General features: G+C 35.1%; 1 protein-coding gene across 1 annotated transcript; it reads left to right on the top strand.

Annotated features, from left to right (window-relative positions):
• The first annotated feature begins 153 nt into the window (after positions 1–153).
• On the top strand, positions 154–13,868 carry LOC127862230 (uncharacterized). The gene is made up of 9 exons (XM_052401261.1): positions 154–425; positions 3,096–3,249; positions 6,665–6,732; positions 8,221–8,431; positions 8,817–9,118; positions 9,278–9,473; positions 10,353–10,574; positions 11,282–11,424; positions 12,949–13,868. The coding sequence occupies exons 1-9, from the start codon at positions 237–239 to the stop codon at positions 13,375–13,377; spliced, it is 1,914 nt and encodes a 637-aa protein (XP_052257221.1). The 5' UTR covers positions 154–236; the 3' UTR covers positions 13,378–13,868.
• Positions 13,869–25,976: the final 12,108 nt, after the last annotated feature.

Below are 25,976 nucleotides of genomic sequence, written 5' to 3'. Positions count from 1 at the left end.
TAGCATAAATACAAAGTAACGATAACTACCATTTATTCCGATATAATAAAGTAACATGATTTTAAGCGTAAACAATAAGAAATTCTTAGAATATCATCTTTCAATCACGAAAACTATTCGATTAAATATATTCACTAAATATAAATCAAGTTCATATATTGTGACGTCATACCTCGCAACCATGTCGCAACAATGTCGAACATTTGATAAGCGGGAAATTTAATTTTTAACATAAAATGTCTCGTTTAGGTAATCCACGCGAAGAAACTGGGGACTTGAAAATTTCTCGTTTGGGCAATCCACTCAAAGAAAAAGGAGACATGACAAGCGCCTATTCAAGTTTGCAAACCAGTGCTATGATGTTGAGATTATCAGGGAAACCTTTGGGAAAGATAGGGGAACCATTAAAGGTGGCCAGTAACACGGTATGCTCGCGGTTCTTAAGGAATAATAATAAGCGTCTAAACAACATGTTTATATATCGGATAAATGATTTAATACGTATAGACTAGCACATTTGACATTGTATCCATTTCAGCATAAGGGGCAATTGCACTTTACCAATACGCAACACCTAACTCCTAACACCTTACCCCTAACACCTAACGCAACCCTAATAATCCTTTTATCACAGGCAACCCTTATAATCCTTTTTATCCTATATATTTCCTTAGTATCGGGGGCTACTGCCCCCAAACCACCACTTTGTCGATACTGCGTACCGGTAAAGTGCAATCTAGCCCAGCATTAATTTTTACAACGAAAAACCAAACATTTTAACAAAAGTCACCAAGAAAACAACACCGTCGTCATTCTTCATTTAAAATAGATTTTTGGTAGACTTCTGCTTCAAATTATGTTCTCCATCAATTTTTGACATAACATTAATACCAAGAATCAATTCATATTTGCAGCGAGAGATGAGGTCACACATGTTTGTTTGCAAACAAAAGCTAGGGTGCATAAATGTAAAACAGTGACAATAGCCCATCCACCAGTGATAATTTTTCATGTGCGTTTTGCATTATTTGCGCATTAAAATTACCAAAAGCGCATGTGACAAAAATATCTGCGTCTAAAAAAGCGCATTGATTCTCAAGAAAGAAAAAATCTGAAAGATACTTGTCAATACTTAACTCGGCCTGAATTTTTCCGCATTTTATCGTAACGCAAAAGGTGATTTCTACTGTAACACCGGCTATATGTGTACATCGTCGGACACCCCCGGTCTATTCATTACGTTACTCTCCATTCCTAAAAAGTGATGTATGAGCGGAGCGTTATCAGCAGCCGTGGGTATCCGACGATGATATGTGTACTACTTCATACTACGTCATTTGTACCTGCGCTTCATACTAGTTCTCTCCTTTGTGCGTGAACTCAGGGTTTTTTTTTAGAAAAAGGGGAAGACGCTGGACGCTGGGTAAAAGGGGAAAATCGAGCGCGAAAGAGACATATTTGGGGAAAAAATAAAAACTGTTCATTTTAATGTCTATAACTCGCCTACAGACTTCAGGTTTTGTTTTAAAAAAAGAGGCATGTCTCTGACCTTTTTGTTCTTAAACACATGAACAAGTATGATATTAAAGTCAAAGTCCTAAATATAGTTGCAGGTGTAGATCTAATAATGAGAAATGTTTTCAACTGGGGCCGGGGAACGATGTCAATATTATGATTTCAATTTCATGATGAATGGGTTGACGATATAGATCTGCTACAGTATTGGAAGGGAAAGGTGCGGCAGCTGCCGATTGTCTACTTTCACTTTCACAATAATCCGACAGTATTAATCGATGTTGATAACATGTACCTCCGAATCCTGCTGGGTTTCAACGGTTTTTGATGATTCATTCTTAAAAAATGCGTCAACGCAATTAATATTTTCCGAGTCCGATCGTTTTATTTTGTTCGTGTATGAACGCCAATTGTGAGACTTTTTTTCTGTTTTAACGTTTATATCTTGGCTTTCATATAACCCGGATGAAAATTCGACTGGTTTCCGGTAATTAATTGACGAAACACCCTTCTCGCGCAAGACCGGAATCCAGTAAAATAGTCACATGATTAATACGATTAGTTACCCGGTTTCCATGACGTACTTTAAGAGCTATATATAGAATCACTGGGATTCCCAGATTTGAGTGTTCGTCGGGAGAGAGAGAGAGAGAGAGAGAGAGAGAGAGAGAGAGAGAGAGAGAGAGAGATCGTTTTACATGGTACAAATTGGATATGTGTCGACTTTCCCAAAAAAAAAAACATGTCTTTGAGGGTAAAATATTATATTTGGGTGAAAATTATATTTTGTTGGGGGAAATGTTATTTTTAGGGGAAAAATTCTGGTAGGGGAAGACGCCGAATATCGGCGTCACTTTCTTAGTAAAAAAAACCCCTGGAACTATAAGATCGAATAAGACGACGTAGAACGGAAGCCCAACTCGTATCTAAGTCAACTCGCACAGTAGTAACTCGCACATTTTTTTTGGTCAACTCGCATTTTTTATGAAAACCAGCACAAACTTATGAATGTCAAGCTGGCCTCAAACACTATCAAGTATGAGGATGTAGTCAGTGTGTGGAGGCAGCTAGGCTAAGGATTGTCGGCTCTTTTCAAAGACTTGAACTCGGAACTCAGTGTTAATGTTATGTGTTTTTAGTTATAACAAACTCTGAACTTAGTGTTAATGTTATGTGTTTTTAGTTATAACAATTACTTTTAGAAATTAAAATGTTTATGAATCATTAAAAATTTGTTGATGTTTCAAGTTTTTTTATATTAATAAATTAAAAACCAAAAAAGCTCATTATTTTTGGAAAAAAGCTCATTGTTTCAGCACATGTGCACTTTAAAAACTCATTGGTTAAAAATGAAAAATTATCACTGATCCGCGAGAATACCTGGTTTGAGTATATTATATTTTCTTTTGCCATATACAAGTAGCATTTATTATGGAATGCTGCCTTGAATAGACAGAAGCATTTAGCGCAGTCTGGTCTGGAGCTACACAGGCCACATTTGGCATAAGACTCCCACACATATTTCCCACAAAGCGGGTGATATATTCCACCATAAACATACCCAGTTATTTCAATTTCAGACTGAACAGACTGAAAAGAAAAATGCATCCTCCAAATCCAAGGACATGAAAATAAAAGATAGGAAGTCAAAAGAGCAGAAAAGTAAAAGTGATGCTCGTGGTGGATCAGCAAAAAGCATTTCAAAGGCAAATGGTGTTGATCTAAAGGAAGATGGTAAGCAGTCGTTATTTTTTCTGCTTTGTATTTGACAGTCAGTGGCATTTGTATTGCGCAAAATGCGTGATAAACCAGAACATGGGAAAACAATTGATCTAAATATTATTAAAATATTTTATTTACAACAAAGTTTTTTGTGCGCCAAGTATTTATAAGTAAAATACAATGTTTAAACCCAGTTCTACTAAACTTGTCATGGAATTTTAAATTGTGTGTGTACTTAGTTTTTTACTTCAAGAATTAAGCTTCAATTTAGTTTTTATATAAATATAAAAAAAGATTTGAGATCAGGGAAAAAGCTCAATTCTGGCTGTTATTTTTAGCATAGCAAAGCACTGGTGAGTTATACAATAACCAGAACCAGACTTAAACATGTTTTATATACAATTCCCAAAAATGGGAAAAGTACCAGTACGCGAAAAGCCCTGACATTAGGGAAATTCACGTTGTGAAGTCTCATTATTGGGAAATTGCTGTATTAGATTTTTGGCTCCCAAATACTTTAAAAATGATATAAGTTAATGTTGTCAAGGTGTCAAAATTATAAATACTTAGATAGTTGGAGACGTATATAGCACTTATCCATCTGGAAGTCTATAAGTATTTTATATGTCTTTAACCACTGGGTAGATCTGCTTATACTTAGAGTGACTTAATGCGTAGATTATGGTTAAGAATAGATAGGAATTTGGCTGCGACAAGTTTGGCTTTATAAGGGCCCTTTGCCTGTCTTTGACTTTCTAAAGCGTGTGTTTTCAACCTCTCTTTCATAACTGGGTATAATATTCTCACTTAATCTTTCACAATAAATTGAATGACGTGTGGTGATAATTTTGTCATTGAAAAACTGAATTTTGACTGCAACAAATGTTTGCAATATTATGTCCTTTGTCTGTTCCAATAATTGTCTGAATATAACTCCTTCATAGTTTAAGTGTTAATAATGATGAAACTTTTACAAGTGAATGGCCTTGATGTGTGGAGCATAATAAGAAATTTTGAATGTGACAGTTTTGGTTGAGTTATTTACCTTTTTCTTTTGTCCAGTGTAGAAATAGTGGAGTTGTATGTGTCCAGAGATGTATTGAGGGTGCATTAGTCTATGTGACACTTTTGTAGTTGAAAGTGAAATTTATAGATAAAAGTGGAGACCATGGGAAGAAAAATGGTGAAATAATAAGAAGAATATGAACTATAAGAAGAATATGATGTTTTGTTTTCAATCATATTCATGTTGGAATGAATAGTGAGTTATTTATTGAAGAATTAATTCTTTTGCATACCTGCCAAAAAAAATTCGGAGGCAGGGCCCTCAATCTATAAAATCTGGGGCCGAAATTCGGCGGCAGTCCCCCACATGAAAAGTATACTTTTTTTTCCCGATTGGGGGGGAAAATTCCCCCTAAAAAACAAAAAAACAAAAAACTTTTCTTTTTTTTTTAATAGAAAGATGTGTCTCATGATTATTATATATCAATTCTATTTCAATTTAATCTTTGCAAACATGCAAACATAATAAATTATGAAAAATGCTGTGAATATAGTGCAAACATGTACAAATGTTATAATGAGAGAGTAAGTAAAAAAATCCCCCAAAAAGGGAAACGCCGCGAAAATTCCCCCTCCTAAGGGCTGCGGACCCCTTCCCCCAAAGTTGTGTGAGGGCGCTGGGAGGGGATATAATAATTGGTCCCGTCCGTCTGTGCGTCTGTCTTTCCGTCTGAAACTTTGTCCATAGCATAACTCCAAATCTATTGAATGGATTTAATTTAAACTTAGAATATAAACAGATGGCAACTAGGAGAATTGCAGTGACCAAGAACCATAACTCTATCTACGTTAGTTTTTCGATTTTCTCCCTTTATATACATGTAATTTTAAAGTAAATCTTTGTCTGGAGCATAACTCTACATCTACTGAAGGGATTTACTTGAAACTTGAAATATAAACAGATGGCAAGTAGGAGAAGTGCAGTGACTAAGAACCATAACTTTATCTACCTTAGTTTTTTAATTATCTCGCAATTTCAAAGTAAATTTTTATGCAAAGCATAACTCTAAATCTATCAAAGGGATTTACTTGAAACTTGAAATATAATCAGGTGGCAAGTAGGAGAAGTGCAGTGACTAAGAACCATAACTCTATCAACCTTAGTTTTTGAATTATCCCCCTTTATTTAATTTCAAAGTAAATTTTCGTGCAGAGCATAACTCTACATCTACTGAAGGGATTAACTTGAAACTTGAAATATAATCAGATGGCAAGTAGGAGAAGAGAAGTGAAGAACCATAACCCCCCTTAGTATTTGAAATATCTCCCTTTATTTAATCTCAAAGTAAATTTTTGTCCAGAGCATAACTCTAAATCTACGGAAGGGATTTACTTGAAACGAGAAATATAAACAGATGGCAACTAGGAGAAGTGCAGTGAACATGAACCATAACTCTTTTGGCCGTAGTTTTGAATCATCTCCCTTTATTTTATTTTTTTTAAATATTTATTTATATTTTATTTATTTAAAATTTTAAATTATTTTTAATTTAATTCCATAGTAAATATTTTGGCTTTTCAATTTTTAATATCTCCCTTTATCTAATTTTACAATAATATTTTAATTTGAACACTTAAGTATTCACTGTAAAATTAAAAGATGAGTTTAAGGAGAAATACAGTGATCAAGAACAGTAACTGTTTATAGTCTTCTTTTTTAATTACTTTCCTTAATCTGATTTCCATATATTGTATTCTCAACATAACTCTAACACTATATAACTAATTGATCCTTGAAATATAAAGAGATGACACAGCTGTCATGTTTCACAAATATTATTCTACTCTCTAAAACAAATGTTGTCATATAAGAAAACACATTTCAACGGGGATTTGGCACTACTGTGACAAGCTCTTGTTTTAAATAGAAATATCTGAGTATCAATCATCTTATTTGACAATTCATTCATACTGACAGGTACCAAAAAGTTGTGCTGCATAACTTGTAAAAAATAAATTGGATTAATAGGCATTAACAACTAAACAATAAAAGCATGACCAAGTTGAAGGTGGTGAGCGATTTAGTCAGCCATTCTGTTGTTTTCTCTATTTATTGTCCCCTACCGGTTTCGCCGGAGGCGACTTATGGTTTGCGCTCTGTGAGTCTGTCTGTCTGTCACACTTTTCTGGATCCTGCGATAACTTTAAAAGTTCTTGGTCAGATTGCAATATGGAGATTATGCATGTCTTTTCATTTTGTTCCTACATCAAGAATTATGGATGCTGTGGCAACAAATAAATATAAAAAATCTGACAATGGTGGAGCTGGTAGGGGACATATATTGCTTGGCAATAGTCTTGTTTGTTCAGTTATTTTCTTACTCAATATATCAAAGGACTGTTTTGTATTGTGAATTTTCAGAGCGCAATCCAATCGTGGATGACTTGGACATGGAAATGGATGAGCACGCTATTGCCACTTTTCGTGATGTAAGTACAAGTATTATAAAATGGTTAACTGGTATTTGAGTGTCGTTCTGGGGAAAAATGGGCTTAATGCAAATGCATATAATGGTTTTCCTCATTAGCCTGTGCAGTCCCCTCAGGCTAATCAGGGACCACACTTTCTGCCTAAATTTGATTTTTTTTGAGAAGACACATCTCTTAAACAAAAGTTTCGTTAAAAGCAAAAAGTTGCGTTCCTGATTAGCCTGTGAAGACTGCACAAGGCAATATTGAACAACACTTTACCCCCAAGCATTAAGCCCAGTTTTGCCAGAATTAAGCTCAAATGGTTTATTTCATAAGTCAACAACATTCATTTGTACATGGAAATCTTCATAACAAAATATCAAGATCTAAGTCAGTGTACTTAAATACAGGGAGTGATCTCCCCAAAGACAGTAAAGTATTGAATCTACCAAGAAACAACCTCGATAGTGGTGACACCAATATGTCTAAGAATTTCCGATTGATTGAATCAATTGAGTTGTATAAAGTCAAACAAGATACTTGCTGATTTTCATGTTGACAAAGAACAATATTTTCATAGTAAATCTCTTGTAATCAATGCGGAAAGACCTGAGCACTATGTCAATTTTTTATGGAAATTGTTTCATTAATGAATAAAAACATAGATTACTGGAGTGTTGATCAGACTCTGCAGTAAGCTCCTTTGGGAAAGATGGTATTATTTCCTGCCCAAGATGAGAAAATTTGTGGTCATGATATTATATCTAAGCCATACTCCTTCCTATGAATCATGCAAGCAGTTGCTTGCATAATTATGTGCGCTTAACTAGTAGTGGTGAACTGGCTTATATTACATATAGTTACTATAAATAGTAAAAAAATATTCCTATCTGCTTAAACTGAACAAAATGGCGTCTACATTTAGTCTGAGCGAACGGATGTTAAATAAAATTAAGCCACAACTTAACGAAAGAATTAAACATCATGTTGGCAGCGACTGATTATAGACGTCCGGCCCAGCTTTGCTGTGTGTTATTGTCTAAGTAACCCAGGAGTTGTGATGAAATAAACATACAGGCCTCGACAGTAACAGGGTCCCGGGAACTTGAGACCCCTAAATTTTGGTGAGGGACACCAGTTTTTCCCAGGATTTTGCTCTAATTTTAATAGGGACACCAATCTGTTGAAGTTAGCCCTGACTTGCCTTGATATGACTTAAATTCTAAGGAAACAGAACAAATCCAAACTGAAATACAATGATAAAAATGTGAAAACAGAGTTCAATGCATGTGCGTTTAGTGTCGTCCTAGTTATTCTGTGCAGTCCTGGATTTTTTGTTTAGAGGAGACTTCTTTTAAACATTAAAGCCAAAAGTGTCGTCCCTGATAAGTCTGTGCACACTGCACAGGCCTTTTTGGGACAATTAACACTAGGCAATTCCATTAAGCCTGTTTTCTCAGAGACTGCCCGAAATGTAATTATCATTTGAATGCATTCTCTCGACAGCTCTTTAACACCCTGGACCAGTCGAACACTGGCATCATCACAGCTGACAATCTTTATGAGGAGTTGCGTCGTGTTGACAGCGAGATCACATTCAATGAGGTGTCTGAGATACTCAGGAAGGCTGACAAGAATAAAGATGGAAACATCGACTTTGATGAGTTCCTCTTTCACATGACACACATGGAAGGGGATCATCTGGGACCAGAGCATGGTGAGTGATCATCCAGACTTCTCTATTAACATTCACAGATAAATTACCTTCATGTGAAGATGATTATCAGGAAAACAATGTTTGTACATGCAGCCTAGCCTGTTTTGGAGGTTTATTACCCATAATGGTCGTCTGTGGCTTTTTTTCAAACTTTAACAGCTGAATTAGCTTAATGAGTAAATGATTGATAAGAATAAGGCCACGACTGAGAAGGACTTGGATGCTTTGTCTGTTTGTCCAATGTCGAATATGTAGTGGGTTTGTCTGTGGGAAAACAGTGTCTGTGAAAGATTCATAGTATATTCTTTCTATTTTCTTCAATTATTGACCTTCATCCATTGTGTTCATATTTCTCTTAACGTTGTTTTTCTCTAATTGTCCACAGCTGACGAAGAAACAAAGCAGAAGTACAAGAGGAGAAAGCGACTTTTCTATTCCGCTATCACAAAATTCTCCATCCGCCAGACGCTTGCAGATATCGAGAAGACGTTCCGCAAACAGGCGCCACACCTGATCAGCCACTACACAGCTGGTGCACGCCTCATTGGTCTCACCACACGCCAGCTCGAACGGCAGATGAAAAAGATGCAGAAATCATGTGGGAAAAATGACTCCCCATACGCCAAGCCCTTGCAGTTTGTCCACATGGGGGCGAAAAAGATAGTACATAGAAAGAAGATTTTAAAGGTAAATATTGTTTTATATGTCCACAGTTTTCTAGGTCAAACAATGAGGTCAAAGTTAAAAACACATCACTTGCTTATCTAAAAACAATGCTTTCTTGTGCTGAACTTATCCAATCTTAAAACAACAAACATTAAAAAGAAAATGTTTATTTCACAACAGGATAAGTCTTCTACGCGCGAGCAAAGCAAGACGATCGTGAGCAACAGTGGTGAAGAGGAGACAGACACTACTGTGGCAAACCTAAGCAAGGAGATCAATGACACAATGCGCCTATTTGCAGAGCAAAAGGACAATGGCTTCCCAAAACTGCACAATGCCAACCTTATCATGGAACTGAGGCAGAAAATCGGCACTGGTGAGTACATTTTGATTTGTGTACTATGGTTGAGTAAAATAATGGCGACAAATCAAACAGTTTATCGGCATTGCTGTGCACAGCTTGTTTTAAATTTATGCAGAGAAACTTAGGTAACAGATTTAAATACAAGTCAACGAAGCAGAGGGATAGACCCATATTTATAGACCTAAATAACCTGTATTTTACTTTTTCTTTCTAAATATATTGTTTGAATGAACATATAAAATTGTTTAAAAGTATGAATGTGCTATTAAATTGTACAATTGCTATACTTGCATATTCTACCCTAAATATTAATGAATAATTTATTTAAGTCTAAAGATATAATTTATAATTATGCTTAGATCCGCAACCCCCTTCCTTCAGAAACCTGACGTATTTTGCTTAAGATTGACCTATGTACATGCAAATTCGTATGATTGTTTCTTGTGCAGAAAGAAAGCCTATAGATTTTTAGGTCAAATGTCAAGGTCGCAGGGGCTTGTAAAATGATATAAAGTACCAATAATCATTTTAAGGATTTGTATTACCCATAAAAACATCCGTTAAGATGATGTGATAAAATACAATCTGCACATTGGACACTATTAAATTCCATATTTTATTCGATAGATTATAGTACAAGCAGCTGTAAATGTGTCTAGGCATTTAATCCTGATAAGTGTTGACAAACCCCACTAATCCAGCCCCCACTAATCCAGCCATTTTCATTACCATTTTATTGATTTTTATAGCATGATGTCTTTCTATGGGTGACTTATGTAAGTTGGGGGAGGAGGGCACTCACATTTTGTTATTATATAATATGAGTCAATTTTTAATCATGTGAAGATAAAGTTACAACATAAACCAATTCATTCCACCTTTTTTATGCAGTGAAACTGAAGATGCAGTCAAAGAAGAACAAAGCCCAACCCCAGGCCCAGACCCAGCCTGTTTCGACAGAAGCAACAACGCCAATTCAGAACACGTGTGCCACCAGAGTGAAGCCAACAACAATGGAGCGCCGGAGAATAAAAATTGTGGATGAAAAAAAAAGCGAAGAGGTCATGAGCAACCGAAAGATGCTGTCCATGAGTGCGCCCAACGGCAGAAAGTGTGGGTTAATTTAGTTTAATCTTTATTATTTTCCTGTATTTTCGCTATATATAGTTGCATAGCTCTGTAGTAATTTGACTGCATGCAAAGCCTTGGCCTTGTAGAGACCTTCTAGAGTTAATGTGACTTGTTTTATAACTGAGTAGTTTAGCTGTATTGCATGAACAGCATGGAGTTCTTTTTCTTGGTGTCTTTGATAATATCCTGAGAACACCCCCCTGAGTGGAAACCCGAGCTGTGTACCTTCCTGTCACAAGGTGGACACCATAGCCTGTGTACTCTGTTTCAAGCTGATTTAGATGTAATAAGGAATGCTCAGAACTTTCTACGACCAATTAAGCTTATAACCTGTTACCTGTAGATTTTAAAATCCACATGTACCTGTAACACTGGTTATAAGCTTAATTCATAGCCAATGTTTAAATGAATTGAAAGAAAATATAACAAATAATTAATATTAAATACATGTAATTTTATTATTCAACCCGATGGCATTAAAAGCTTATGGCTTATTAAGTCAAGTCTGTTTCCTGGGTATAACTTGTACTTTGTGTATTAAGAGAACATCTTGATAACACTCCCATATTTGGTATGGGGTTTAGCACGCCACCTCCTGAATGCTTGATAGAACACCCCTGTGCCACTGTTATCTTTATATATCTCTTTTTCTTCTATTTCCCTATACTTATCATATTTCACATGAACAGACAACAACAAGCACTCACTGGCTATGGGACTTGGCTGGACCACCCCCCGTATCCAGTACATTGACGTGGACCTACCCAGCCTGAAAATGTCGCAAACTTCAGAGAAACCAACATTTAATGATCTTCACACAATCAGGGCAAAGGTAATCTGGTTCTTGTCCATTTTAAATGAGAGCAGTAAAGTTTTGAATTTTTAGTCCCCTACCGGTGAAACCGGAGAGGGACTTATGGTTTGCGCTCTGGGTGTCAGTCAGTCTGTCACACTTTTCTGGATCCTGCGATAACTTTAAAATTTCTTCATATTTTTTTTAATGAAACTTGAAACATGGACAGATGGCAATATGGAGATTATGCACGTCATTTCATTTTGTTCCTAGGCTACGTCAAGAATTCTGGTTGCTATGGCAACAAATAGACTAGAAATATTGCTGAAAATGGTGGATCCTGCGATAGCTTTAAAAGTTCTTCATATTTTTTCATGAAACTTGAAACATGGACAGATGGCAATATGGAGATTATGCACGTCATTTCATTTTGTTCCTAGGCTACGTCAAAAATTCTGGTTGCTATGGCAACAAATAGACTAGAAATATTGCTGAAAACAGTGGATCCTGCTAGATTTAAAAGTTCTTCATATTTTTTCATGAAACTTAAAACATGGATAGATTGCAATATGGAGATTATGCACGTCATTTCATTTTGTTCCTACCTCAAGAATTCTGGTTGCTATGGCAACAAATAAACTAAAAAATATTGCTGAAAATGGTGGATCCTGCGTAGGTAGGGGACTTTATTACTTGGCAATAGTCTTGTTAAAAATGTTTCTTTCTATTGTGGGATTAATTCTAGCTTAGAGTGACGGGTTGACCTCATCTTTATCACTATTTCATATTTAATACATTTTGTATTGTATTGAATAGGCAATAAATCATTTGCCATAAATTTAAGACTAGCTGACAAGAATTTCTCCCCTGATAGTGTTTCTGGCTAAATTGTATGTCCCCCACCACTATGTGGGGGACATATTGTTTTTGCCCTGTCTGTTGGTCTGTTTGTTTGCTCCACCTTAAACATTTTGCCATAACTTTTGCGATATTGAAGATAGCAACTTTATATTTGGCATGCATGTGTATTGTAGAGCTGCACATTTTGAGTGGTGAAAGGTCAAGGTTGTCCTTGAAGGTCAAAGGTCACCAAAAAAATCAGAGCGGCGCAGAAGGGGACATAGTGTTTTTGACAAACACATTTCTTGTTATTTGTGCTTTACCTTTAACATTATATTGCTATGTCACCTCAAACCAACATTACATACTTCTTTTGAGAGGGTTATTGCTCAGTAACCTCCCTTGTATGACTACATTCATTACCTTCAAGCAGAGGAGAGAACCTTCAACAGAGGAAGCTATAAGTGTAAAACAATCTGTGAAATATCAGTATACTTGTCTTGTTATATCAGTTTATTTTTATTTATGAATTGTTGAAATATAAAAATACTTATGAACTGTTAAACAATGTTTAACAATGAGCCTATATTTTGGCAAAAGCCACTGTTCTTTTTCAATGCTTTTTGTGCTTGCTGTAGTTACAGTTTGTTCTGTTAGTTTCTATTAGTTTTTTGAAAACACTGAAAACAAAATTTATAATCAACAAAATATTTTCACTTCTAGGCCAAAGAAGCCATTGATGCGTACTACCACAACCTGCGGCAGACAGAGATCAGAAACGCCTGGGACCACTGGGACCGACTCTATGCCGATGTTGTCCTGCCAAAAAAGCTGCTTCGAAACTTCCGAGAAGTCTACAGTGCCTACTCGCCTCATAGAGAGGAAGAAGCCTTTGTGGTCTGCCCCTGGAAACCCGGACCTTTCCGATACATCCGTCACATGACCATCCCCCCGACATCACAGGACGTGGGCAAAGGCGTGGCCAACGCCATGAAAGTACCGCCTAGGATGAAGAATCGAGGAAGATTGGTTATCAGGCCCTTAAAGAGCATGTCGGTCACCAAACCATTCGGGCGGAGCAGCTCTGCCCTCATCAGAAACACGCCCAGTCCTGTTAACAGACCAGCATCTATGATGTCTAACTATGCTTAACTAACTACGACTGCATTGCTTTAAAAAAAGTATAACTTTCTTGTTTTTGGTAAACCAAATTAAGAGTATTTTTATAAATTTTACCTATTGTTTCATTTTTATAGTTAAAAAAATATAATTTTAATAACTAATAATAGTAGTATTTTTATCTGTTTTTGCTTTGTTAGAAATGGTTATGCCAATAACTTTAAATAGTAATGTTTTTTAATTTTCAGTTTAGCTTCTAAAATCTTTTGTATGTTTGTAATTGTATAGTATGCATTCTGACATAATGAGAATCTTCTTTCTTTTTGAGGAAGCTTTTTGTTGTATTTTAAATGATTTTTAACTTAACCTTTTTTCATGTTTAGGCATAACAATATATTATTGGTATAATTTAAATAATAAATTAAGCTTGTTTGTTTGTAAATCAGTTTGATATACTGACTTTTTTGTAAAAAATTTACATATTTCTTTTTTTTTAATTGTCAATAAAAAATTGCAAAATTTAACTTCTTCATTCTTTGCATAGACATTTATACAAAATGGTTATGATACCTCATACATCACATACCAGCGGTTGAGAGTTTTTGCTATCAACAATGAATTTTGTAAGCATAAATTACAGTCAAATGTTTTGCTTTATTCATATGTTTATTTAAGAGCTTCACAAGTTTAATGTAATTCATTTATATATTTTTCAATGCAATATTCCAATCTATTATTCATGATATTAAACTGTTATGTAGCCCTACATTGCTTAATTTTGTAGAAACGCCTGGTCAGTTTCGAAACCCAGGGGCATGATTTTAACAATATTTTTTTTTATTGTAAAGAGCCGCAATCTGATGCCAACACATCTCAAGCATTGTAGTTTGTGGTTCCAGAGAAGTGAATATAATATTTAACTCAATATAAAACACACACCCCCTCCATACACACACACACATTCAACGCCTGGTGAGTGGCCAGTTTTTAGGCAAACCTAGTATAGAGGACCACTACAAAATGTTACGCACCAAATATTAATTATACCTCTGATCATTGTGGTTACAGAGTTTTTGGCGTCGCACTGAAGTGCGGCGACTCGTATGTAATACGTTGTTTTTTTCGCTTATGGGAGGAGAAGTTGTTTTACGGATCAATGTATATACATGTATTTTTGTTGTCAGAATATCTTGCATAGTGGTGATTTTTTGTGTAAATTAGTGTAAACAAGGCTATTGTCAAGCAATATGGTCCCCTACCGGCTCCACCATTGTCAGAAATTCCACCATTTTCAGATATCTTTTTGGGTTGCCATAGCAACCACAATTTTTGACGTAGGAACAAAATTAAATGACGTGAATAATGTCCATATTGCCATCTATCCATGTTGCAAGTTTCATGAAAAAATATTAAGAACTTTTAAAGTTATTGCAGGATCCAGAAAATCACCATTTTCAGCAGTATTTCTAGTCTATTTGTTGCCATAGCAACCATTATTTTTGACGTAGGAACAAAATGAAATGGTGTGCATAATGTCCATATTGCCATCTACCCATGTTTCAAGTTTCATGAAAAAATATTAAGAACTTTTAAAAATATCGCAGGATCCAGAAAAGTGTGACAGACAGACTCACAGACAGACAGACACACAGAGCGCAAACCATAAGTCCCCTCCGGTGAAACCGGTAGGGGACCATAAGTACTGCATTTGTGCCTATTACATTTACTACAACATTTATTGCCAATAATGCAAAGCTAATTCTTTTAATTAATAACTGATTACAGGGACTGGGCAATAATAAAAGATCACAGGGACTGGGCAAATACGCGAACCGGTGAAACTTTCTGGTTTTGTATAAAAACAAAACATTATCAAAATATATTTATTTTGTGGTTTTTCTAACAAAAGCGCAGACTTTTGCTGTTTGAGTTTTGGTTAACGCGTATTTTCTTCAATTTTACAAGACGACAGCGATTACACAGTTTATTGCTTTATTGATAACCGTTACACTACAGTCACTTATTAATATCTAAGTTAGAAGGTGATTTTTCAAGCGGTTCCGTAGTGTAGTGGTTACACGCTCGCTTCACATGTGAGAGGCCCAAGGTTCGAGCCCCTGTAGAATAAAATTATTTTATTTGTGTTACATGTTAACTTTTTGTTTTGATGTAGACATTAAAGTTTAAACAAATATGCTGTTTTATTGTCCCCTACTGGTTTCACCGGAGGGGACTTATGGTTTGCGCTCTGTGTGTCTGTCTGAGAGTCTGTCTGTCACACTTTTCTGGATCCTGCGATAACTTTAATAGTTCTTAATATTTTTTCATGAAACTTGAAACATGTATAGATAGCAATATGGACATTATGCACGTCATTTCATTTAGTTCCTACGTCAAAAATTCTGAAAATGGTGGAATTTCTGACAAATTTTGGAGCCGGTAGGGGACCATATTGCTTGACAATAGCCTTGTAACCAAACTTTGTTTTTATTATGCCCATGAAATATGTGTGAGAGGGTGGGGGGGGGGGGTTTGTAAACACATTAAAACTTTTACAGTGTTTTCATATCAATGAGTACTCAACCCCTATCGTAAATGAGCAACGTAAGAATAAGTTCAGAATTATCTCCCCTTGAATTTTAGAAAAATATGAAATTACGCTTACAAGATTATGGCAAGCGGTTCGACGCATAGTCCCAAGAAACTAGGTTTTTCATGAGAACCTAGGTTTTCAGAATGAGAAAACTTTGGTTCTTGAATCCATGTGCAATCTTCAAGCGAGAACCTAGGTTCTCATTCTGTGAACCTAGGTTCTCATGAGAAACCTAGTTTCTTGGGATTATGCGTCGAACCGCAAGAAACTAGGTTTCTCATGAGAACCTAGGTTCTCATTCTGAGAACCTAGGTTTTCAAATGAGAACCTAGGTTTTCATGAAAATCTAGGTTCTCATTTGAAAACTTGGGTTCTTGAAGCCATGTGCAATCTTCAAGCGAGAACCTAGGTTCTCATTCTGAGAACCTAGGTTCTCATGAGAAACCTAGTTTCTTGGGATTACGCGTCGAACCGCTTGCCATACAAGATGAAGAAGATTTTTTAAAACCTACGTACACAGTTCTGTTCCATTAATGAAAACTGCACACGGATGCCAGTAAAAAAAGGAAACCAATGTAAATAAAATGAACTATAAAATATTTGGGGGTTACAACACAAAATCATAGATAATGGTTATTTGGGGGTTACAACACAACATCATAGATAATGGTTATTTGGGGGTTATAACACACAATCATAGATAATGGTAATACCAGTATCTTTTTCTATTTTGTTTAAAATAATCGGCCAATATATTAATATTTACAGTAGAAGAAAAATCGTTCCATGTAACTTCATTGAGTGCCTTTTACACTGAAATTCCCGACGCCCTTTGATGCTTTGCATCAATATTTATCTTGTAAATTATTAAATACACACAAGTCTATGTAAATTGTGTGACCACTGGGGCGTTGCCAGTTTTGATTAAGGGGCATGATTTCACCAAACATTTTTGAGGACAACTATGTACTTCATCAAAACATTAAAATTATCTATACGGGAAAAATTATCATATCATCTCCACGCATTAATATATCCGTGTTTTTTATGCTCCCCGAAATAAAATTTCGGCGGAGCATATAGTTGCCAGTTTGTCCTTCCTTACTTCATTCCGTCACACTTTTGCTACCGTTTCTCATAGCACGTACCTTCAAGTATTTACCGATCTCTTTCATATTTGGCATGTAGGTACTTTGCATGGACCTCTACCTTTTGATGAGGTTTGAGGTCACTGGGGTCAAGGTCACCGAGGCTAATAATAGATTTTTTTTTCACACTTTTGTTAGTTTCTCATAGCACCTTCAATTCTTTACCGATCTCTTTCATATTTGGCATGTAGGTACCTTGCATGGACCTCTACCGTTTGATGACGTTTGAGGTCACTGGGGTCAAGGTCATCGAGGCTAATAATAGATTTTTCCGTCACACTTTTGTTACAGTTTCTCATAGCACCTTCAATTCTTTACCGATCTCTTTCATATTTGGCATGTACGTACCTTGCATGGACTTCTACCTTTTGATGAGGTTTTTGGTCACTGGGGTCAAGGTCACCGAGGCTAATAATAGATTTTTCCGTCACACTTTTGTTACAGTTTCTCATAGCACCTTCAATTCTTTACCGATCTCTTTCATATTTTGCATGTACGTTATATGCCTAGACCTTTACCTTTTGATGAGGTTTGAGGTCACTGGGATCAAGGTCACCGATGCTAATAATATATTTTTCCGTCACACGTTTGTTACAGTTTATCATGTAACCTTCAATACTTTACCGATCTCTTTCATATTTGGCACGTACGTACCTTGCATGGACCTCTATCTTTTGATGACGTTTGAGGTCACTGGGGTCAAGGTCGCCGAGGCTAATAATAGATTTTTCCGTCACACTTTTGTTACAGTTTCTCATAGCACCTTCAATACTTAACCGATCTCTTTCATACTTGGCATGTAGGTACCTTGCATGGACCTCTACCTTTTGATGAGGTTTGAGGTCACTGGGGTCAAGGTCACCGAGGCTAATAATAGATTTTTTTAGGTGGTTATTAACACATAGATTGACAAAGCGCATCATCAGGGAGCATCCATCAGTTTCACTGATGTTCTTGTTTTCCATAGATCTCACTAACGTTTTTTCGTAAAGTTGCATGTAATTGACAGACCAGCAAAAGTGAGTCCTGTCTTCTATTTTTCGCATTGCCGAAGTGGCGATGGAGCCAGATTTTTATCATATAAATGTTTAAGAGAACTAAATTTAGTTCTTACATGTAGACGTGTGTGCAGCACGTGTTGTCTTCGTCTACCATAATATAACAATGGATTACTACGAGGTTTATTCAGATCAAGGGCCATTTTAAAATCAGATATGATATCAACATATGCTTCGATCGTCTGCATGTGAATTCCAAGCAGCAATTGTTGAGGGCGAGAAGGAATTTTGGTACAAAGAAGCCCGATTCCGAGCACCGATATAAGTGGGATGACTTACATAACGATCTTGTAGATCGCTCGACAACTGATAGTGTGGACCTTCTTGTGCCAAGAGTTTCCCAGCAAACTTCGTTAAAAAGTAACCCTGAGGACATACTAGTAAGTCTGGTACAGCCGGAAACAATGCGGGCAGCTTCAGCTTAATTTTGTCTAGCTTATTTTTTCATTCATCGTTCAATTATCCCATAGAGCATTGGCATATTATAGAATTAGTAAAATAGCCGTGAAGTAAATGATTTCAAGACATTTTCGATCATGGAGAAAGAGAACCTTTTTTAAAAGGTTGACTCGTGACCATGCCTTTAATGCAATACCCTCAATTTGTTGCTTCCAGCTTCCATCATTTGAAAGAATATAGCCTTAATGTATTTGACTATTCACTGAAGGAATTGGAGTATCTAACATATAGATAGGTCTATGATCTTACTCGATATAACACGTGATTCAGAATGAATTAAATTTTACGAACAATGCTTCGGCCCATACTGCAACTTGTCTATGTCGCTTTCTAAAACTGCGACTCGGCTGCAGAATTTGGAGTGTCAGAAACGACGAATAAACTAGCGTCGTCTGCAAATAAATTGATATGAGCTCGACCAAGAATGGAGCCCTGTGTAACTCCAGCCTGATTTCCGCATGGGGAGATGAGGTCCGGGGAACCACTTCTGACCCTTGCAGTTTCAAACAGGTTTATTTTCCCTCGATGAGCCAATTATAATATATTGCCCTTTAGGTCATTATATCTTTCAACATCTGAACTCAAACACATAAGAACAGGTTTTATGATACTTAATATGCGCCAACATTTTGTTTGTACATGTGTATACTTTCGATTGTTCGGGTCCAGTATTTATTCAACTGAAAGTAAATGCACATTTATTAAGGAATTATTAATGTTACATTTTTCATGATATAGAAACGGGAGGCGTCATTTCGCATGCGTGTGTGCGTGCTTCTGTTTGTCACACATTATTCTGTGTGCAACTCCTAATACATTTTTTTCATCAAACTTAACGGATAATCGTCAAATTTGCTCCGCGCCTCCTACATTATGCTTTTTCGTCAAACGTTTGCACAATAATTATCCGCTGTGGTACAGCGAACATTTTCAAGGTTTCGAAACTGCGTTAAATATTGCACATTTGTTGAAAATGACATTAAAATGAATATGTGTTTAACTTCTATATTTTGCATGACATTTTTTTTCAAAAAAAAAACACAGAATAATTATCTCCAAGAGTTTAAGCGCATATTGTCAAGGTTTTGCAGTTGAGTGAGGCGTTAAGGAGTTATTCCCCTTTGTTTAAAATAACGTATACAGTATTTTGTGTGCAGAATCTCCTACATTTTACGTGCGATTAAATTCTTACTTTTTCAAAAGAATTATCTCACACCCTAATGTTACAGTGCACACTATCTAATTTCGCGATTACTCTATGTTTTCAGTTAGTGTTGCTCTAAGTTTAAGGAAGCATCAAAAGCGTCTGTGCGCAGTTCCTACTTTGTGTTTGCGATTTTCACGAGACTTTAAAGGAATAACTATCTGCAAGTGCAGCAGTGAATACTATCAAAATTTCAATATGTTGCTATTTTAATGAGTTATTGTTCTTTTTTTAAATTACCTTTAAAAAGTTTTTTTAAGCGCTGGATTTTAAACAAATGTTTGTAAAATAATTTTCTCTCAGTGCTATAGGGCATATTGCCATGGTTTCAAAACTGCGTAATGTTTTTAGCAGTTTATTTCCTACTTTAAAACTTAAAGCTTCTGTGCGCATCTCGTTTTTCTTGCATTCCATATTTTTCGAACGTTACACACAAATGATCTGCAAGTGCTACAGTGCATATTGTCAAGGTTAAAGGAGTGTATTTCTTTTTATTAATCATTAGTGTGAGTTGGCAGGTTTATGTACAAGAACAGGATTTTTGCAGCTGTTAATGTTGTTGTTGGTTTATCAACAGTTTCAGATATTTATGTTGTAAAATTGCAAATCTTCGAACATGTCTCTTCAACATAGGCTGATATCCGTTTGTAATGAATTTTTTCTACCTTGAACGAGTTCGCTTCTTGTGATATTTCTTAAGTGTGCCAATTAATTCATAATTTTAATAGTTAAATTATTTATTTCTGTTAACGGTGTCAATTGTATTAATAAGCTAAAAGAAAAACTTACGTTTAGTACTACGCCGATATTATTCACGTGCATGTACAAAATGTAACAAATACAACAGAAACATTCCGAATTATTTTTTCATTTTGAGTTTGGAACGCTGTATAACTGTATCAATCTCAAAGGATTATTTCTCATAAACGGGACTGTTTTTTTTAATTGTGAGTCTGCAACATTAATAATTTCACTACCTTATGTCGAACATTCTTTTATGTTTTTCAATCTGTGACAGATAGTTTGACATTTTTCATTTTGACTTATGTTAACAAGTCCCTTTAAATCTTGGTTGACAACATTCACCCAAATATGTATTGCCACGGGCGCTGATTTCAAACAGATGAATCAAGACGTGCACTGGAATAAATAACTCTTCTCCTAACGCCAGATTTCAGTTGATTCTGGTAAGTAGCCGGTTATTGGCATAACATGAAGATCTCAGATCCGGTGTCTATTTATATTTGCAAACGATATTTTGGGATTTGAATGAAGCAGAGGTATGCTTTCCAAATTGTTTATTCTTAAACATCCAATAGTTAAAAACTGTTGTATTTTGCTACTCATTAGCAATTCGTGTTGTTAAATTACAATTAGTATTTTTCAATCAACAAATATGACTGTTCAACAAATTTTGATAATTAACTAAACAACCGATGGATTTATGAAATAAAAACGTTTAATGAATTTTTGCCGTAGAAAACGGTAACATGAACAAACACAAATAAAATGGAATTCATCCTCTATATCACGTTGATTACAACAAAGGCAATAACGTTCTTCGCGGGGGATATTGTTGCGTGAGTATCTTCCTGTCTGAATTCTCAATGGATGGGCAGAAGCCCTTAATTTCACAAAGTATAAACGTAGACTCTTGGGTAATAAATCTAAATAGTTTTCATATTCAAGAGTAGTTTTAAACATTCTATACATATCTAGAGTAGAAATTCTATTCATATCACCAAACCATTCTTGCTTAAAGGTGTCAATAATTCGGCATTTAAATTCACAAACAAAAGAATGACTTTTAGTAATATTTGCAGCTTCAAAAAATAGGAAAATCCGTAATCGTTTAACAATTGTTTAACATTTGCAACCCAATTTTTGCATCCCTTATTACAATCATTTAATGCTTGAATATACACAGTTTGTATCATAATATTTTTACTGTTAATAATTTTTAACCAGTACTTAACAATTCGTACATATCTATTTACATATAATGGATATCTGCCTAGCTCACCATAAACTGTAGCGTTACATGTGCTTATTTTCACATTTAACAATCTCTTGCAAAATGTTAAATGAATGCGTTCGATCTCTTTCGATTTATTAAAACCCCATATTTCAGAGGCATAACAACAAATAGATCCAACAAAAGAATCAAACAACTGACAAAATAATTTCGGTTTAAGATCATACTGCTTACATTTATAGAGTAAAATATTTATAGCCTTAAGGGCTTTTCCAAACAAATGTTCTTGATTTAAAGTGAAACTACCAGTGTAATTTAAAACAGTGCCGAGATAATTAAAATTATCGACGATTTCTATATCTTGGCCATTATATGTCCATTTTTCATCTTTTCGAATTTTACCCCTTTTACGAAAAAACAATATTTTTGTTTTTGAAGTATTCACATTAAGCCCCCATGTATTACAATAGACATATAGGTTATCTAAGTGGTTCTGTACTTCTTCTGGTGATTTACCTAGAATAGCCATGTCATCCGCAAATAATAATAAAATTAAGGTTATGTCGTCTATATATAGGCCAGACAATGTGCTATCTTGCAAAAATGGTTCCAAATCTTCTACAAACAGTGAAAAAAGAATCGGGGACATTACCTCCCCTTGTCTTCGACCGACAGCATAACTAAAGTATTCATACTATGATGTACACGACTAAACACAAGATCTAACATTTTCATACATATTCTTAATTATTCTCAAAAGTTTACCTTGTACACTAGATTTATACATTTTTAACCATAATGCATTGCGATATATACTATCAAAACATTTGAGCAAATCAACATAAATAACATACAAACGTTTGTTTTCATTTAAATAATGCTGCACAACAGACAACAAGATATAAATAGCATCAACAGTTAAACATCCTTTTCTGCATCCAAACTGGGCATCAGAAATTTTAGCATTGTCTTCACAAAACGATTCGATACGTTTATTTAAAATAGTTGTAAACAACTTAGAAAAACAATTAACAAGTGTTTTCCCTCTATAATTCCTAACATCATCAACAGAGCCTTTTTTATGCAGAGGTATGATAACTCCTTCTGCCCACTAATCGGGGAAAAATACTATTAAACATGTCACATAAATGATTTGATAAAATATCCAAATTTTCAAGAAAATATTCATTTAAAATAAAGTCACTGCCAGCCGCTTTATTACGTTTTAAGCGTTTAACTGCATTCCTAACTTCATCTAATGTTATCGGCTGGTCTTGTTCTGGAAAAGTACAATTTTCCTCCATAGATTATTATTTGAACAAAATTCTTTAGCTTCGGCATTATTAGTATGAGAAATAGTATTACTCAAATTTTCAAAATAATCCTTGAATGCATGTATTGAAATTGTATTGCCATTTATTTTGTTTTTAGATTTAAAATATTTCCAAAATTCCTTCGGCTTTTTACTCTTTACATTTTCAATTTTTACCATTTTTCGTTTAAATGCATCCCTTTTCTTTTTGTTAGTTAACTGCTTATAAATACTTTTCTTTTCACACAACGTTTTCCTATTTATATCAGACTTAATACAATTAAAACATCGTAAAGCGTCTTCGTGTTGATTTCGAGCAATTATACACCCGTTGTCAACCAATCAGCGTGTTTTATACAACTGTCAACAAAGAACGTGGGTTTATTTTTGTAAACACGAGATTTTAAAAACAACGGATCCGCAACGTTCCGGATTGTAGTAGTACATTTTTCTACAGCTACGTTAATTGAAAGTTTACTTGAACATTCAATATTTTCAACAATTTCTGTCAATACGGGAGGTCGAGAAATAATTCCTGAACGAAATTCTTCTCGAAATGTATTGTCCCATTGATATTTAACATCAGTGAAAGCATCATAACAAGGCGAATAATTATTACAATACAATAAAAACTGCAATGGTGCATGATCGCTCCATTCGTTAAAATCACAAACAGTAAAGTTTGCTAACAATGGAAAATTGCTTTCTGTAGTCAACAGATAATCAATCACAGAAGAACCGTTATTTGAAAAAAATGTGGGTTTACAACTATCGCCTAGTCTACCATTGATAATACGTAATGTGGAGGACTTACACAGATCAAGTAATTTAATGCCATGACTATTATGTATTTTATCTATTGACGCCCTGGCAAAGGCTTGGTCTGGTGAATAATCGACATCATCATGTTCGGTATTAAATGTATCATGTACAATAAAATCAATTTTATTACCGATTCTACTATTCAAATAGCTTGTTATAAAAACATTTCCAATTTCAGAAAAATATGTGATATCATTTTCTAAAATATCAAAAATATCAACATTAATTGTATTGTAGACTGGTGAGTCCTCTCCCCATATATAGCTACCACATATGTAAATATCACGGGCCGTATTAAAAACACATGATTTAATATGATCCAAATAATAGTGTCATAATGATTCCGTATAATTTCAATTCCATTTTTTAAATGATCTTTTATATAAATAGCAATACCACCGCTACATCGTCGAGCGTTTCTATGTTGAAATTTTCTAAAGAAATTAAGATAGATAGCCGTCAAGCGTAATGTTACTAGAGAGCTTGGTCCATGTTTCAAACAAAAAACAGATATCAAATGAACTTAAAATATTTGTAAACTCTGAACTAGATCATTTTAAATCAGTTAAACCATGAATGTTCCACCATCATACCGACACCTCATCGCCATCGTGCCCCTATGCTCTTACCGCGGTTCCATTTATGTACAGAGTGTCATATGCCAGATAGGCGCGTTTTCCTAACCGCCTGGCTTCTTTCATTTGAGGCACTAACTTTCGTCTCTTTTCTATTACCTCTTGAGAAAACTGTTCAAATACACGGTACACTGATCCGTCTAGTTGTTTCCAAAGTTTTAGCACCATTTCTCTTTCCTTGAAAAATTAATTTTTGCGACAATGTTACGCACTTTCCCAGGTGTAGGGAACCCGGGAGAGCGATGCACCCTCTCAAATTTAATTGAGTCCACAACGTCGCGGGCAATCTTAAAAGCGTCTTGAAGGTGCAGGCGGAGTTTCGTATATATGCGGGAGGGGATGTCCCCCTCCATTTAGGGGATCCGAAAATGGTTGTACGGGGATATAACAAAAAGACAACGCAGTCTGTCGAAAATGATGTGCACAATGTGTAATTGTTATAAGTCGTGGCTTCATCATTTTGTTAGGATATCTATTAAAGTTACGGCTTTAACAGCCATTTATAACGATGACAAAAGTTAGAAAACAATAATTTAATATCAAAAATCTATAAATAAGTATCGATTTTATACGGATTAGAGTGCCAGGTTAATAATTATGCATTATACAGAAAACAAATATTCATTTAAAACAAAGATTCCAATTCCATGTTGCGGGGACCGGCTTCCTAGATCTTCTCAAATTTTGCTATCAAAACTTCTGTTGATTTCAACAATTCTACGGTTAAAAATTGTAAATAAAAATCACGCGCTATCTTGGGAATGACTTAATCGAGAAATTAATTATATGGTGACCTGTCGGTTGCATATTGAATACATTATTTTAACGCTTAAATACGAAGACTCACTGGATTCCTGAAAAAAATTAATAGCCGTTTTTGCGTCAAATAAAGTTGGTTGCAACTTATAGTACATTTTTTTACTCGTCAAAAAAGATTGGGTGCGAACGCACCCAACGCACCCCCCTGGCTACGGGTATGGTATAAGTCTATATGTATCCGTGCTTGCTCGATTAAGTTTCTTACTCATCATAGTATGTGTGTGCACATGCAAATCACACAGTCATATGTACACTTTATGCTTATTGTCATCTCGCAAAAGAAGTTAATATTAAAAATGAAAGAATGATCATAAACATTTGATTTGCTTTTGCTGCTTGTGTTGATCTTTCGCTTACTTATATGTTGTTTATTAGTATAGTCTTATACAGACTGAACAATATGAATATATGTATTAGCTGAGCCGAAAACGACCAATTAAGCCTAGTAATCCGTCACATTGTCTTAAATACACGTATATCAATAGTACATTTACTTGAGAATTTATAATTAACTTTTGGTATGATATCTTAAATAATAATAATTCATAACTAACAATACGATGTTGCTATATTGAATTAGAACCGATAAGATAACCTTTTATGCAGA

Source organism: Dreissena polymorpha, chromosome 16, assembly GCF_020536995.1.
Source record: "Dreissena polymorpha isolate Duluth1 chromosome 16, UMN_Dpol_1.0, whole genome shotgun sequence".
Lineage (NCBI taxonomy): Eukaryota > Metazoa > Mollusca > Bivalvia > Myida > Dreissenidae > Dreissena > Dreissena polymorpha.
This window is presented reverse-complemented; position numbering and strand designations above follow the sequence as displayed.